Here is a 17,930-nt window from a genome sequence, read left to right on the forward strand (position 1 = left end):
ATGGTTCGAGGGATCAGAAACTTCAGTTATGAAGATAGATTGGAGAGGTTGGGACTGTTCTCCTTCGAGAGAAGGTTAAGAGGAGAATCGATAAAGATGTTCAAAATCTTGAGGGGGCTGGACAGAGTAAAGAGAGAGAAGCTGTTCCCGATCGTAAAAGGACCAAGAACAAGAGGGCACAGATTTAAAGTGATTTGCAAAAGAAGCAAATGCGACATGAGAAAAAACTTCTACACACATGTGGTTCAGGTCTGGAATGCACTGCCTGGAAGTGTGGTGGAGGCAGGTTCAATTGAGGCATTCAAGGGGGCATTAGATGATTATTTGAATAGAAACAAAGTGAAAGGGTATGGGGAGAAAAGGCAGGGCAATGGAACTAGGTCATAATGCTCATTTGAAGAGCCAGTGCAGACGCGATGGGTCGAATGTGCAATTAAAATTCTGTGATTCTGTCCAGTGCATCTATGTCCTTTTTATAATATGGCCACCAGAACTGCACGCTAGAAAGCCTGATGACATAGATCAGGAGTCCAATTTGTAACCCATGGAACACACACACAGCCCCTTGATGTTGGAAGATCAGAAACTATTTGCACTTGTATTTACTATTCACTGCTTTGTACTGCTTGAATTTTGTTTGGGGGAAGAGCTGTTCTTAGAATTTTTGACACGCAAGTGGTGAGCGCACCATACCAGTTAATATCTACTACATGATATATACAAATCAAATGGAATACCGATTTATATGTGGCTCTCTGCCATACACCCCTGAATCCCACAAAGACAAAGGCCAGAATTTTACATCCCTTGGGCAGGTGCGCGCCTGACCTGTCCGGCTGTGAAATAGCATGAGGTGATGTCGGGCAAACATCCCAACGTCATCGTGCACTCACGTGATATCTCGTTGGCGGGCACACGCAGCAGTCAGAAGCGCGCCTGCCGACAATTAAATGGGCAATTAAGCCCATTAAGCAGGCACTTGAACGTGATTTTTCATGGCCCGTCCACTTTTATGGTTGGTGGACGGTCCAATTGGCCAGGCGGCCTTTACATTATTGCTCAAACCTCAATCCAGGGCGGGATGAAATACCTGTGGTGGAACAAAAAGAGATATCTGGGGCCTGTTTTTTTAATGAGGTATGTTTTCAGGTGCATGATTGTGCTGCATGGACATATTTTGCAATATTTTTGTTGTTTCATTTATCCTGTGGAGGTCTGCAGCTCCCCGAGGTAGCTGTCTACCTTCAGGGAGCTCACTGGAAGCCATTAATTGGCCAGCCAGCGTGAAATCGCGGTCTGGGGCCAATTGCGGTCGGGGGCCCGTTTCCCGTCCGCTCCCGGGCCCACCGATCACACAGGCCCAACAAGTGAAAAATTCAGGCCAAAATTCTTGGGACAATTCTATCAGCTACTTCATCTTAAAAGTTCAATCGGAGGAACTAGTTACTAATCATTACTGTCCATAGGTTTATTATTATTTTAGGAAAACCAGTATTTAAGCCAATACACATCAGTGATTCTGTTGATTCATCCAATTCAATTGCTATTATCACTAAAAGGCAAACAGCACACTTTCCAGACACAAAGGTTTCAGCCTTGGTTCAGTGAACAGCAGGCCATTCATTTTTCTATAGCCTGCTCTGCCATTCAATTAGATTATGGCTGATCTCAACTCCATTTACCTGCATTTGCTTCATATCTCTAATACCCTTATCCAACAAAAATTTATCAATCTGTCTTGAAATCTATCATTCTGGCCCAATATCCTGTCTTTTGGGGGAACACTACCTTTTTTTTTGAAAAAGGGCTTTGTGATTTAATGATTTAGCTCTAATTCTAAAATTATGGCCTGGATTTTCACTGAGTTGAGTTGCCTTGGGGGCTCTTTAAAAATGGCAGGGGGGTCCTAATTCTAGGATTCACGACCTCATTCCCAGCTGTGCAATTTTTGGGAGTTCCTTTAAAGGGTGCAGGTAGGTTCCTGTCAGAAGTCCGCATCCAGCATTTCCAACCTGGCCAGCTCCATTGCGGAGATAGGTATCTCCTACTCCTCCACAATTTTCATGGAGTCCGGCCAGGTTTTTAAAAGAGTCGTGGTTCACGGCCCCTTGGAGGAGTCATGGACCCTTTTAAAAGGCAAGTTCAAAAGTTCCCCCTCATGAACCCTTTGCCAAACTCTGCCCTTCCACCCACCTCCTATGGCCCCTCAAGCCACCTATGCCAAGCTGTGGCACTTCCATGCCCATTGACCCACTATACACTTTCTCGAACCAATTAACCCTATGGTGAAAGTTGTACGTGTAAAAAAACCTTGAAAAGTCATTCATTGAGGACTTTCTCTTATGTTTGAAAAAGTCTGAAGTACAAACTAATAAAATTGTCAATCATCCAGGCCCTTTAAAGTTTCAAAAACCACAAACCCTTGAAACTTAACTTGTGTAAACAAATATTGTGAAATTAACTGCAGAGATCAAAGACCCTGAGTTGTCAATCAAATACTGGGGAGTAGGTGTTCTATTATTCTCATAGCTGTCTGGGCTTTCAGCCAAGAATACATAATGAGGAGCATTTGGAGGGTGAAGGGTATGTGAGGGGTGAGAGGTGGAGGAGCTTTTGTTTTTATTTTAGCTGGGACAAAGACCCACGGCACTGAGGCGGGCCCTTTAAATAACCTGCCTCCACACCCAGCAGCTCTTGTAACTGCCTCCGCACTTTTTCCTGGGTCAGCTGGCCCAATTTTCCCAACTCTACCTACGCATCTTGAGGATGAAAACCCAGGCCTATGCTTTCCTGTTCTGAATTTCCCCAACAAGAGAAATAATTTATCCCCATTTACCTTTTAAGTAGCTATCATTTTAAACTCCTCATTTAGAACAGCCCTGGGCCTTTTAAACTAAAGGCCTTACACTCATCATTCTGGTGAACTGCGTGATATTCTTTCCAAAGCCATTATATCTTTGAGGTTTGTCGCTCAAGACTGAACCCAGTACTCTAGATGGGGGTTTGACAAACAATGTGAATCGAAGCATCACTTCTTCATTTTTGACTTGAAATCAGATAGAGATAAAGGCCAGCATGCCATTAGCCTTTTTGTGTGGCTGCACCCTTGCCTGAGTCAATAAGTTATGGTTAAAGTCCCACTTTCAAAGTCTTTGTGCAGATAATCCAAACATACACTTCAGTGCAGTACTGGCATATTGGTTTGTTGCAGCATAATGAAATTAAACTTTACAACAGTTCAAGCCCCACTTAAGAGATGTGAGAACATACACTAGAATAGTAGTTCAGTGCAGTAGTGACCTAGCGCTGCACTGGTCAGTAGTGCTGTCTTTCAAGTGAGATGCTAAATTTAGCCTTCATATGCTCTCAGGTTGAGTACAAGATCCTATGGCACTATTCAAAAAAGAGCAGGGGAGCTCTGTGGTTGTTAAAGGCGCTATAGAATGCAAGTCCTTTCCTTTGGAAAGGCAATATCTGTAAATTAACAGTGTGCGGGGTACTTTCAGGTACACATGGTGCGAAAAATTCACACTCCCATTACTTGAAAATTTAGCGACAACATTATTTGGCTAATCAACCAGTGTTGTTCCAATTAAATGGAAACCAGCAAAAATGCCCATTCACATGAAGTGATAAGTCAAATCCTAATTGACCATTCACATGAAATGATAAGTCAAATCCTAACTGTCCATTAACCAAAAACTGTACTGGACTAGCCATATAAATACTGTGGCTCCAAGAGCAGGCCAGAGGCTAGGAATCCTGCAGCAAGTAACTCACCTCTTGACTCCCCAAAGCCTGTCCACCATCTACAAGGCACCTGTCAGGCGTGTGATGAAATACTCTTCACTTGCCTGGATGAGTGCAGCTCCAACAACACTCAAGAAACTTGCCACAATCCAAGACAAAACAGTCCACTTGATTGGCACCACATCCACAAACATTTACACCCTCCACCACCGATGCACAGTAGCAGCAGTGTGTACCATCTACAGGATGCACTGCAGGAATTCACCAAGGCTCCTTACGACAGCAACTTCCAAACCCACGAGTACTGCCATCTAGAAGGACAAGGGCAGCAGGTAGATGGGAACACCACCACCTGGAAGTTCCCCATCACACCATTCACCATCCTGACTTGGAGATATATCGCCGTTCCTTCACTGTTGCTGGGTCAAAATCCTGGAACTCCCTTCCTAACAACACTGTGGATGTATTTACACCACATGGACTGCAGCAGTTCAAGAAGGCAGTTCACCACTAGCTTCTCAAGGCCAACTAGGGATGGGCAATAAATGCTGGCCCAGCCAGCGAAACCCACATCCCAAGAATGAATAAAAAATAACTAGATTAATATTCCTGCTGCCATGACAATTGTGTCAACCTTCACGGAAATAAGACAAGATGATGTTCCAGCATCTCAATCACAAAAACATGGTACTAGTCATTAATTAGACTTCAAAGTACAAGGTCAAAGTATGATGCTCATAATTTCAAGAGTGCAAAAGTAAAATGAGCCCCTCATTGCCCAGTATTCTGAGAAAACAGTAGCCCCCAATATTTTCATACCTTTCCATAGCATCCTGCTCAAGAAATTAGCCCCTCACAAAATTATGGTGAAATACTAGACTAGATTCACACCTCATAATAGGTACGCAATCTTGATTCTAATCTCATTGAAATACCTACACATAGATTTCTTATAGTCACCAATTATCTGGTTGGTGGATGCCGTGAATAACAACTAAAGGTTGTTCCAATTTAGGCCTAAAAGGTTTTTTGCACACTAGGATTTGGTGCATTAGAAGAGTTCTTTATTTGTTCTCTTTATAGAAATTTCCCGCATACATACATTTATATTCTACATATATATAGCTATCCTCCAAATTTCTGAAGTTCATTTGTAAATAATATCTCACAGAGTGAAGGCACTAGAGAGGTTTGCATGAAGATTTGAAGTGAAACCTAAAGTCCAATTACAAATATCTTTTTGACTTTTCCCATTCTCCTACGACAGCCACATACACTCTCCCATGCCAATCCTTTACAGAAGCTATCTTATGTGCCTGTTCCCACATTGGTTAATTACCAATGCCAAGATTTAGTGTTGCTCCTTCAACAAAACAAAGGAACAGTATAATGAGGCGACCTTGCACAAGTGAATGGAGTCCATGACCTGCAGAATAGAGCTTGGCTTGGCTACATCTTAATAGCATTCCATTGTGTCACATTGGTGGAGAGAAAAAAGCAGGTTGAACACCAACAGCTAATGGCAACAGCAATACCTGCAGGGGCTAGAGGTACAAAAACATGTGTATCTGGTGGGCTGAATGTTGTAGGTACTCACTGGATGCAACAGGTTTTAAGACCTGCAGCAGGTTACAACAACCCTTTTGGGATGAAGTTCTGGTGAAGGGGAAGATGATCAAGCAATAGATAGACCAGAAAACAAGTTATCTTTTGGGTTACTGTTCAACATTCCCTCGTTTGTGTAAGTTCAATTTACAACTTGTCAATCCATTGCACTGTATTAGTGCCAGTTCCAGAAACCCACCTAAGCACCTGCATTCAGGTCTTACTCAAAATTCAGCAGGCGGTAAAGGTAAAAGGCAAAATTCTTAGTACAACTGGAACACAGAAGTTCTTACCAGTATGGTCCCCTCCGCCTGCACCATAGCCAGGAAAAAAGAGGAACATCCCCAAAAACCTATATCACATGCTGAAGGGAAGAATAATAGGTTAAAGCTGGATATTGAATATTTCAAACCAGGCAAAACTGATTCACTGTTGCTACATGCAGATTGCTCTCTCCTATCATATACCAAATGTACCAGAGCTGATTAATATATGTTCCACTAGAAAATTTGTAGCCAAGCATCAATCTTCAGTTATACATGCATTTTATTTGCATGACTTCTATATAAAACAAATTGCATTGAAATGTTTGTTTAAACTCTCCTAACACTAAGGAGGTATTATCATTTCTATGTTCACATCTATAAAAATGCACCTAGTTTATAGGTTTTTGAACCAGGGTCCCTAAACGCTGCAAGGTGTCTGTGACTTAGGATTTCTGTTGGGAGGCAGCTGGGCAGATAACTACCATGAGCAGCTTCATTTTTCTGTCGTTGTTGACACAGTAGCAGAAATTTTCTGTTGTACGTGAATGATGCTTTTTTTGCAGTAATAATCCAGCTCTTCAACAGATAGCTGGCACTGATCTTCGGACATAAGTCTCTGGGTGCCTGTGAGAGTGTGTAAACATTTTCAAGGAAACCCCATATAATCCGATAATCGCATGTTTGGATTAAAATCCTATTTCTGGGACCCTAGGTCTCAGATGTCCCGGAAACCCTGATTTCAATAGTAAAAAAAAATGTTTCCTTCCTGCAAAGATCATGCTAACAATTATCAGCTTTCTAGTCTAGCAGGAGGAAAAAGGATTTCAGAAAATTAAGGAGTTCAATTCCCCAGAAAACAAAGCAAATTCAGAAGGCAGGACCAATTAAAATAGCTGCCAATCAGCAAGTAATCTCATCCATTCTCAACACCTGAGGTAGGTGTTAAAACTGTTTCAGAATGGCTGATTTAGTCTTCAATAGGACGACCAATTCCCAGTAGTCTAGTCTGGTTTCACCCTGGCCAGGTACAAAGGTTTAATGCTGCAAGAGGGGAAAAATGGCATCATTTTGAAAGCCAAAACCCAGCAAGTCTTCAAGAAAGCAGATAGAAAGTTAGGTGAGGAGAGAAACATAAAAGGATAGAAGTGAGAAATGGGTAGAGAGGTAGAAGCATGTTCGACACACATACTGCATTGAAGGATAGTTTGGTCATGTCCTCTAGTACAAGAAGGAAGCAATATATAGTAGCTTGTTGACACTGAAGTCAGGGAAGGCAGAGCTTCACATATGGTGACAAACACATATAAGACTTGCTTGCTGATCTCCCCACTTATTCAGTAATTTCTAATAGCTGAAATGAGGGGGAGGGAGTCAGCTCTTTTCAATTATTAAAATACAAATAGCTGCACAGTGGGAAACTAAATTTTGCTTTTAACTTTTAAGAACTTACCTTTTTTTAAAAAAAAAGTACAGGCAAGACATTGCACCAGCAGTATTTATACCAGTATGAGATGTCCTTTTCCAGGTGTCTTTACACACTCCGTTATGTACTTGTTCACTTTTATTTTGTACCTTTGTGTTCGGTCTACAACCAAGAAGCCACTGCACCATCAAAACTGCAGTAAAGTAACATAACTGGCATAATACAACATTCGCGAGATATAGAATGAAGTGGTAGGTTCCTACCCCGCAAAGAGATGTGGTGATAGACAAAACCAAAAATGAAGTAATTTTGGTTTATCGTCTCCATATTTTGCAGGACTTTTCCCCAAGTGGCTGGTTCAAAGATTGAGCAGTTATTGCTGTGATTGATGAAGGCAAATCCCAAGAATCAGTGGCTGAGATCTCACAAAAGGCAGATCTGAAGGTCTACATGAAATACAGGAAGTAAATAAATCATAGGAGTCAGAAGCTTCCCACCCCTATCATAGCACAAAGCAGAGCCGGCAGGAAACAAGGGTATGAGAACTATAAAGCTTACGTTACATCAGATGCAAAATTGTAGTCTTGCATTGGGATATGAGAATAGGCTAATCAAAGTCTGTTGACTATACTAATCAGCATCAGGCCACGTTCCTCCATAGTGTATACAGATGTCACAATCCTTCTTCTTTGCAGTCACTCTTGTGGGATTGTAAGATAATGTAGATCTTAAGAGGTAATTGCCTTGGAGCTTGGCTCCAGGGAATGTGATTCACACTGTTGTACATCTACAAATTACATAAGGAAACTGACAGCAAAATTACTATTTTATTATGCAACACAATGCAATACATTTACTTTTTAAAACAAACAATTTTAATTGCTTCGGCATACAACTCTTTTTTTCTTTTATCCTGGTAACTAGTTACCATTCCAGAATTTTAAACATTAAAACAAAAACTGCAGCTTAGTAGCTAGTCACACTCCTGAGCCTTCATTTTTTGAAGTGTTTTGACGTTCTTTTGTACTCCCACCCTGATTTCAAAATACATACATTGACACATAAGCTAGCTACCTTCAATGTGTTATGTACAATACATGTGATTTGTATTCATAGTAAAATTCTGCTCCTATAAATCAAGTATACAAAATAACGTAATCACACTTGGCAATTTTAAAAATTACATTTTGTTTAAAAGTATAATGCATCAGTTAAGTGAAAGATCAAAGTCCTACAGTTGTACAATTCATATCAGATTCATACTTAGCACAAAACATAAGCAATATTTGTGAAAAAGTACGAGTCAGAGGTATTAAGCTCTTCTTTAAATATGTGTGTTTGCTTTCTGATTAAATGCAATAATTACCTTCCCCAAAATTAGTGTCAAACCCACTAAAACTCAACATCGTTTGGTGCACTGCAATTCTAGTGTGACACATGCAGTTGCTTTTCCCTGTGTGGTACAGGGAGCCATTCATCTTCTCTTGTAGCCACAGTCATCATCAGCGTAGAGCAGAGCTTCGGTTGGCTGCGTCAGATACAGGTGGTAGAATGAAATTCTACAAGGAAGGAAGCACCAAAGGTGCAGCTAATGTTGCACATTAAACTTTATGAAAAAAGTTATAAGCATTAAAGTATTATACTTCTTCCTTCTAAAATTGGTATGCTGAAACTTCTTTGTTTCTTTCAAAATGTGTTGATTCAATCCAAATAAACCCAAAAAGTTTTCTAACTACAAACATTTTGTTTTGACTGGAAAAAAATGTATTTTCTTCCATTTCCTTCTAATATAAATACAAGAATTAAAACACCGATGATCATATAGTGCATGTAGATATTTCTCCCACCACCCCAAGAGTACAAAACACTATTTTGGTTTATATTTGAGAGATTCCACTTCTAATTATTTCAAAATTGATTTATCAATGTGTTGGATTTCATCTATGAGCACCTTAAGTAATTTATTGAGGGTCAAATCAGGCTTCTAAAACATGAATGGGAGGAATGTATTGCAACTTTTTGTTTTTGTTGCACAAAAAGTTAATATAGCTTTGCAAGGGTTATAATTATGTAGGTACCATCTCCTACAGGTTTGTGGGTTTGCCCACAGGTCCAACAATATTATGAAAATTCAAAACAAGACTATTTTAATTGGGCCCAATTCCCTTTTATGGTATGGGACACCACATAGTTCCCCATGTGTCATGTGGTGACCTTCGTGTTTTGAGCATATTGTAGCCTGGTCTTTATCAGGTGGGAGAATATTAGGGGAAGGTAATATACTCCTTTTAGTTTACTAAACTTCTCATTCACCAACACAAGATCAATGGATGAAGTAGGGTTAGTGGGATTGCAGTGTTCCAGACTCATTGACAATTAGTCACTATTGGATTATCTAGAGGGGGGGGGACTCTGGGTTTTATTCTTTGGTTAATTCCCACCATTCCTTTGATGGTTGGTTTGATTTTTTTTCACCTTTATGGCTTCCTATCCAGACTATAAATATTCCTCCTGACGGAGGACATGGATGACCTCCTTTGGATCCATCCCCTTTCTCTTCCCCTTGAGCTGTTTGAAGTGCTTTAACTTTGTTTCAGGTTTTGTGTCTTTGCTCTGCTCTAGATGGATGCTTATGGTGAACTCCAGGTTCATTTCATGATTGCTACATTTTATATCCCTTGAGGAATATAATTTGTTGATTTTTGTTAAATGATTCCTCATCATTGCCTGTTATTTTGTGATCAGAAACTTTCAAAAATCTGTTTTTGTTAAAATTAAGCGAGTCACATTTATATGACCACATCAATTTTTAGAATTCCAGTAGTTAGTAGCTAGAAAAGTACCCTCTGCAATCAGTTCAGTTAGTTGTCATGTTATTCAATCTTAGGTCTCACCTCCAAATGGATGGTGGAACCTTACAGCAGAAAGTATAAGTATTAGAAATGAATCAAAGATTAAAAAAAAAATCACAAGAAGTGAATCAGAAAAAGAGACAGAAATTAAATTGTTTAATTCTTTTTAAAGTGGTGTTTATTTTAGTAGTTTGTGTTTCACATTAATATAAATCTACTTTGACATACGAGTAGTTTTGATATTTATCACAAGTTTTATTTCAGTGCGGTAGTAAATGAATCAAAAGCTTAAAAAGTGGATATGGAAATTCATCCACCGATGGATTGATTTGTTGAAAAGTTAAAAGAAGCTTGGAATTCCATGCTTCCGCTGGCACTTAGAGTTACTGGGGTAAAAATTGTCCAATGTTGTATTACCAGCAGTAGTAAATACTGCCATGCTCAGTAAACGTGCACTAGGGTAATGCACACAAGATAATCCAGGTGAGTCACTGACATCCATACGCTGAGGTGTTACTAAGTAATCAGTTGTTCTTCTCTCTCAAGCACCTCCTGACTAGTTTCACAGCTGGCAAGGGTAAGGATTAGAACATGAATCCACGATGATATTCCCGGTGCTGCTACCACCTTCTTATTTATTCTGTGGATACCTAAACGATAGCAAGTTGGAAATGGCAAAGAACGTCGCACTGGTTATCTAGGGTTGCAGGGACACTATAATGCAGATGTAGCGATGCATTCTTCTGAGGCAATGACTTGACTAGTAACAACTTTTAAGCAGAGTTGCATTGGCAACTGACTGATATCCATCATCAAACGCTGGCAGAAAAGTAGGAATTCTCAAGAAACCTCACCATCACTCATCACACCTGGAAACTTGAGTGTTTCATAGCCTGCATCTGCATAGAGATGGTGTGTTATAACTTTGGCAGGCTAGAGAACCCATCTTTTACTTGTGGACTCACTACAGTCCAAAGCAATTTAGACCATTGGTTCAGATTAAATTTGCATACTCCATCCTCTGTAACATCTGAGACACATTGTCATTCTGACAGTCCTCTTCAAGATCATGACTGCAGGAGTACCGCAGGACTTGTTTCTGCTTTAGCTAGGCCTCCATGTTTATGCCAGGAACACAAGAGCTGATGCAGTTGCACTTCAACATCCTGTATCATTCCAAACAGTTGACATGGAATACCAGCAGCAAAGCTTCACATGTTCCTGCTGTTACTTGTGGAGCTCTCTCCCAAACAGCGCCGTCACCTTGATGTCTGTCTTGTGCGCGGAAATTCAATCACAGTTAAGCATTACTTATTGAACCTGCGTTGTTAGAGCACACAGAGGCCATGGAAAAGCTCTGGCTTACCAGTTGGTACTCCAGCAAAATTTCTCCAGACCTTTCAAGTGCTCTAAACAAACCATCAGGGTCAAATTTGAGAGTCATCTGTTGTTGTTACAGCTGCCTCCGGCTGTACCCTGCTGTTATTCCACCTAATATACACACACAGAAAAAAAACACTTGTCACACAGCATTTACTCACATTGGGTTATTAGAAACGTATTCATCTCTGATAATAGTGCCAGTCAGACCAATCAATCATTAAATCTAATGCAACATCAGTAAATCCTGACAAACCAATCTTTTCACAGGAATTATGCCTGTACCAACAATACCCACCCATCTTTGCAAACTAAATAAAACATGAAAACAACCAATATTCAAAATTGCAACTGTCATTTACTCCAATGCAATGCATTATAACATCTTCCCTGAACTGTATTTTAGACACACAGCAATGGAGTAAAGATACTAACTTTTAAACAAATCTTTCATGAATTCAATTATACGATGCATCAAAATTGCTCAATGCATGTGCAAAATACATTCTAACAGCACATCTGATACAGAAAATGACACACACACAAATCAATGGCACACAACAGACCTATATCAAGAATACCGTGCAGCTTTAGCATAAAATTTAACTGCCTGGGAAGGGTGGTGCAATTTACGACAATGTTCAATCAATTCTATATTTTAGAAACTAATCCCAGCCCAGACTAATGTGGTGAGTTTGGGCAGCCTTAACCCAATCCTAGAGTGCAAAACTGCCCATAATAATTAGCAAGAGTCACGTTTTTAGAAACCACAAAGATAGCTGGAGCAGGCAATAGAAATGTTAAACTACTGTGGTAGGAAACACTAAATACCTTCACTGAATTGAAATACTGCATATTCTTTTCCAGCAGACACTCCAGCCTTTGTGACCACAAAATCACCACCTTTTTAAAAATGTGAATAATTTAGCTTATTGACATGCATTCTTCTATAAACATGTCAAGTGCTTCTTCATCCCAGTATATCAACCTTCCCTTTCCACTGGGTATTTTCCATCCCCCATCTCATGAATTACAACATCCACAGTCCTGAGTCACAGTTCTATTAATCAACATTGGCTTCCCAGTCTCATCCCAGGTGCCTGCCTTCATCCCCAATACAACTGCTCCCACCCATCACCCTTCATACCGACTTCTATCCATTTCTCTTCAATACACCAGTGTATGCCCAGAATTGTTGCACTTGTCCCCTATTATCCCACCAAACTTTCCTCAAGCTCCAAATCCCTATGTCACATGATGTTGCTTGCCATTCATCCTAGCCTTACAACTCCAAACATCCCCATATCCCTTCTGCATACATTCTGTTCCCAAATATTTTCAGGAGCTCTACTTATTCCCACACCTCAGGTGCCAAATGACCATTCCCATCCTCTTCATGCCAGTGTTCATGTACCCTTGTTCTGCCAGAGGCCAGAGCAGCACCGTTTGTTGTAGGGCACTCAGTATTCCTGTCCCTGGTCATAGGCTCCATTCCTCCACTGTAATTCTGCCTTCTCTCTTCACAACGACACTTCTTTGTCCCATCTGCCAACATGGGAGGCTCATATTGTTCCATTTCCCCACCCCGCCGATCGCACTCTTCCATGGCATATGCCCCCATTCTTATTTCTACTGTGCACCCTCAGGATCCTGTTGATCCTCTCTGGCATGCTAGGGCACCACTCCACTTTCCTCCCCCACCAGCTCTGATTCCTATTCTATTTATCTACTGCGCTCTCCCTAGTTTCTGCCCCTTGTTACCACATCTGCTTGTATCATTAACCTCTCCTTTCCTTCAAAAACCACCTCTTTGCTGGTATAAAAAGCTATCAGTTACCATAGCATTATGTACAGAAGAACATAAACAGGAACAGGAGTAGGCCACTGGTTAGGTTTCCTTTCAGCAACTGGCCTTTTAACCACACCTACTCACTTCTCTCCACTGTTCACTTAACTGTGCATGCCCACTTCTTCCAATATTTCCATCACCCTCCTCTGTACTTCAGCAGCAACACCACTTTCCATGTCCCTTGCACATCCAGAATTTCAATTTGTCGTTTCCCAATCCATGTGGGTATATATCTGACTCCAAATTAAATTAATCAATCATGCACAATCTAAATCCATCATTCACTTTCCATCAGAATCCCTGTTTCTTTATCCCAACTCTCTCTTCTCCCTTTGCATTTTCACTTATTCACGCATTATTGGCACTTCTCCTATGGCCCGAACTATCAGCCAATTGCATGCCTGTCCTTCTCTGTCACTTGCCAAACCAGTTAGTCTGCTTCTCACTGTTGAAGTATGTTGAATCTTCATCTTCTGCTTCTAAAGCCTACTCTACACCCCATTCCACAAATCCATCTCACTGTACTTGGCTTCCACCCTTTCCCCTCCCTGCTGTACACTGTCTTTCCCTCCCCCTGCCTCTGTCAATGAAACAATTCTCCAATTCCCAGCATACACGGTCCATTCCATTTCCCTACACTTCTGCATCTGCCTTATCCAGCTGCTATTATCAGAAATCAGCCCTGCTTACAACTTTATTCGGAATTGGGACTGTTTTGGTCTCCAGAGTACAAATGAAAGGGTCTTCAAAGCTATGAATCACATAATAGTTGATGCAGCATTTCTACTTGTACAACAGAGACACGATTCTATCCCATTTTCCTTTACTTGTAAGGAGCAGTACTGAAGACTGACGACGCCAATCTGGGAAATGGAATGTAAGGCACAAGGATAAATGCAAAGTACTGAGGATGCTGAAAATCTGAAATAAAAATACCAAATGCAAAATACTCAACAGGGCAGGCAGCAACTATGGAGAAAGAAACAGAATTAATGATTCAGATTGATGACCTTTCTTCAGATATGAGAAGAGTTAGAGATGTGATAGAAAGTACTTGCTTAAAATCTATTACATCTCCAACTTTTCCCAAGTACTTTTAAGCAGTATGCTTAAAACCTATTATATCTCTGACTCTTAGTTCTGAAGAAAGGTCAATTGAGCTGAAACATTGGGCTGGATTTAACGCTGAGGGTGGGCCCCCCGCACTCCAGCATAAATTTCAGGGAGGGGGCGAGCCTGGTTCCATTTAGCTAGCTTGTCCCACTTTAATTTTTCGGGCGACAGTCCTTTAATTAGAATGAGGCGGGACTTCCATCCACCTCCAGGAGGATGTCCCACCTCATAGGGCTGCCTGCCAATTGGAGGTCAGCAACTCTGCACACCAACAGCACCAAGCAGGAACAGTGGCCACTGCTGCAGATAGACCAAGGAGTTGACGTTCAGTGATGGACCTGGACCTTCAGGCAAATCTGAGATCTCACTGGGGCTGACAGGTCCCAACAAGGGAAGGTGGGGACAGGGCAAGGAAGGGAGGCAAAGCTGTGGGGTTGTGGGCATGGGGGGGTGGTTCCTCTGATTGATAAGAGGGCCCGGAACCCACAGGGTTAAACCTACCAGGCTACACTTTGGGCACTGGCCTCTCCCATCATCTCTTATAATTGGAGCATAGGCAGGATGAAGCCCTTAACTGGGCATTAATTGCCCACTTAAGGGCTTCAATTGGGCCATGGGCACACAACCTACCCAATGCCTCCCCCACCAGCCATAAGGTCATGTTAGGGGTGGGCAGACTGGTGGTGTACAGGCACAGCGCCCTAATTTATGGATCCACCCACCACTTTTCCCACCTGCAGGCGGCCCATAAAATTCAGCTCATTAATTCTGTTTCACTCTCTGTAGATGCTGTCTGATCTGTCAAGTATTTCCCAAATTTGCTGTTGCGATTGCAAGGCACAAGGATACAGGCAGGGCTGGAAAAGAGTGGGAAGCAAAAGGAATTTTGGTAGATTGCATGGCTTGTACAAAAGCTGAAGGTGGAGAAAAGAAATCTGTAGATCCGCACAAAGTGTATGTGCATTGAGTGTCAGAGCATGTTGGAACACCAACTTACTGTGGCACTATGCCCACATTCATATTACTTTTACTTGCCCCTATCAATTTTTCTGCCCCATTTTAAAACATCTGCACCCCAGTCAAACTGAACAAGAGCCAGGCCACTAGACCTTCACCACCATCATTCTGTAACCAGCTGCTCAGATTTACTGGAGAGCATCTCTCAAGTGGTTTGTCTCCAACCCTGGGTAAGAAACTCACTTGTGTGGGAAAAGAGCATATGAACCCACATCTTACCACTGCTTTACACTCACGATTTTATTTCAATTGCATGATGCCCTCAAATTCTTACAACATATTCCTGTAGAGAGAGAATTTCAATAAACATTATACTCGCCAGTCTTTACTGACTGCAAACCTCGTGTAGGTTTCAAAAAATATATATAAACCTGTTGCAGTTTTTTTTAAGGTATGGAGGTTGGCACCATCACCTCATTAGCAGACGGAAATTTGCACTGGCTGAGGCGGGATTACGAGCTTCCATTTTTAAAATATATATTTTAAAACGGGTTCAAAAATCGGCAAGCCCTACCACACAGGGCAAGGAAGTGGCCAACTGTGATTGTTGGTTTATAGCATTCCAGCCTCCCAAAATAAAGAAAAAAGTGCTATATATAGATGTATATATATAAAAAAAAAATTTAAAGAAGGGAGCGGAAGATTGCAACGCAAGCCACTAGGAGGCTTCCCATCCCCACATGCGTCAAAAAATGCATCAGAACGAGAGCAGCTTTCTCTCTCTGCGAGTGACCTGCGGCCATTAGCCGCAGCGCCGAACGCGTGGCGCTGGCGGGCTCGAGCCTCCGGCACCATCCGTGTCCCCGGGACGGTTGGGAAGAGAGAGAGAGGAAGCCAAAAAATAATAATAATACCCTTTAAAATCCGGGTCCATTTCCATTAAAAAAAACGGTTCAAATTCGGACATTTTCATTCACAAGAATCCCCCCACCTCGGGCACGTGCCGAACTCCTCACCAACCGTCAACACCTCCCCCCGCACCCCCCCCCAACACCGAACCGCCATCAGCATCGTTTCCTCTTCATTTCTTTTTATTTAAAAAAAGTAAGTAACGCTTATCTTTGGTTCCATATATATATATATTTAAACTGATTATTTTTGGTGGAGGTTTGGGGTCTTTTGTTGGTTTATATGAGGGATTTTTTTATATATATATATATATCTGCAGCGAATTTCAACCTCCCTCTCCCAATCCCGTCCCCTGGATGGAGCTGGGAGGAAAAAGCATCTTCTTCCCCGCTTTATTCCCACTCGGCTGACTGCATTCCCGCTGCCAGGAATCCCGGGGGGGGGGGGGGGGAGGGGAAGCAATTTTTTTTAAAAAACGACTAAATAAAGGATAAAGCGGTGGAGATTAAAAAGGCAAAACGATGGTGGGGGGGGGGGGAATGGGGAAAAATCGTGTCCGACAATCGCCCCCCCCCCACCCCCCTCCTCCCGTTTTATTGGATTTGATTATTTCCCCCTTTTAAAAAAAACATTTAATAAGAAAGGTTCTGTTTGTTCTTACCTCATTCCGATAAAAGTCGGAAGTTTTGTGATTCTCCGTCTTGCCCGCCATTGCTCCACTTGTACGTCCCGCTCGCCCCTCGGTCCGCGTCTGAGTACCGGCTGCGCAGCGGCGGGCGGAGCGAGGAGGTAGGGAGCCACTCCTTCAGCATCATCAGCATCCCCTTAGCATCATCATCGTCTTCTTAAACCCTCCCCTCATCATCTTCTTAAACCCTCCCCTCATCAGCAGCATGCATACCCTCAGCATCCCCATCTTAAACCCTCCCCTCATCAGCAGCATGCATACCCTCAGCATCCCCATCTTAAACCCTCCCCTCATCAGCAGCGTGCATGCCCTCAGCATCCCCATCTTAAACCCTCCCCTCATCAGCAGAGTGCATGCCCTCAGCATCCCCATATTAAACCCTCCCCTCATCAGCAGCATGCATACCCTCAGCATCCCCATCTTAAACCCTCCCCTCATCAGCAGCATGCATGCCCTCAGCATCCCCATCTTAAACCCTCCCCTCATCAGCAGCATGCATGCCCTCAGCATCCCCATCTTAAACCCTCCCCTCATCAGCAGCATGCATGCCCTCAGCATCCCCATCTTAAACCCTCCCCTCATCAGCAGCATGCATACCCTCAGCATCCCCATCTTAAATCCTCCCCTCATCAGCAGCATGCATGCCCTCAGCATCCCCATCTTAAACCCACCCCTCATCAGCAGCGTCCCCTCATCCTTTTCAGCATCATCATTATAAACCAACCTTATCATCATCAGCATCCCTCATCATCTTCAGCATCATCATTATAAACCCTCATGCCATCATTAGCAGCATCTTTCCCTCCTCCTTGTCTTCAACAGCATCCCCTTCAGCATCATCACTATAAACCATCCCCTTCACCATCATAATCTTAATCCCTTCTCCCATCAGTGCCCTCCCTCATCCATAGGAATGTAGGATTTAGGAGTAGGCCATTTGGCCCTTCGAGCCTGCTCCACCATTCAGTAAGATCATGGCTGATCTGGTTGTGACTTCAACTCCACTTTGCCATCTGTCCCCCCCTAACCCTTGACTCCCTTGTCTATCAAAAATTTGTCTAAATCTTGCCTTGAATAAATTCAATGACCCACCGTCTACTGCTTTCTGGGGAAGAGAATTCCACATACTAAAAATCCT

The 17,930-nt window shown here is 42.2% G+C and overlaps 1 protein-coding gene across 1 annotated transcript in view; it reads right to left on the bottom strand.

Annotated features, from left to right (window-relative positions):
• slc22a16 (solute carrier family 22 member 16) overlaps positions 1-16,887 on the bottom strand; it is a 143,961-nt gene extending 127,074 nt beyond the window's left edge. Inside the window, exon 1 of the mRNA XM_078542597.1 lies at positions 16,766-16,887. Within this exon, the coding sequence (XP_078398723.1) occupies positions 16,766-16,816 (51 nt within the window). The 5' untranslated portion in view covers positions 16,817-16,887. The remainder of the gene's footprint in view (positions 1-16,765) is intronic.
• Positions 16,888-17,930: the final 1,043 nt, after the last annotated feature.

The sequence above is a fragment of the Cetorhinus maximus genome, chromosome 5, assembly GCF_964194155.1.
Source record: "Cetorhinus maximus chromosome 5, sCetMax3.hap1.1, whole genome shotgun sequence".
Lineage (NCBI taxonomy): Eukaryota > Metazoa > Chordata > Chondrichthyes > Lamniformes > Cetorhinidae > Cetorhinus > Cetorhinus maximus.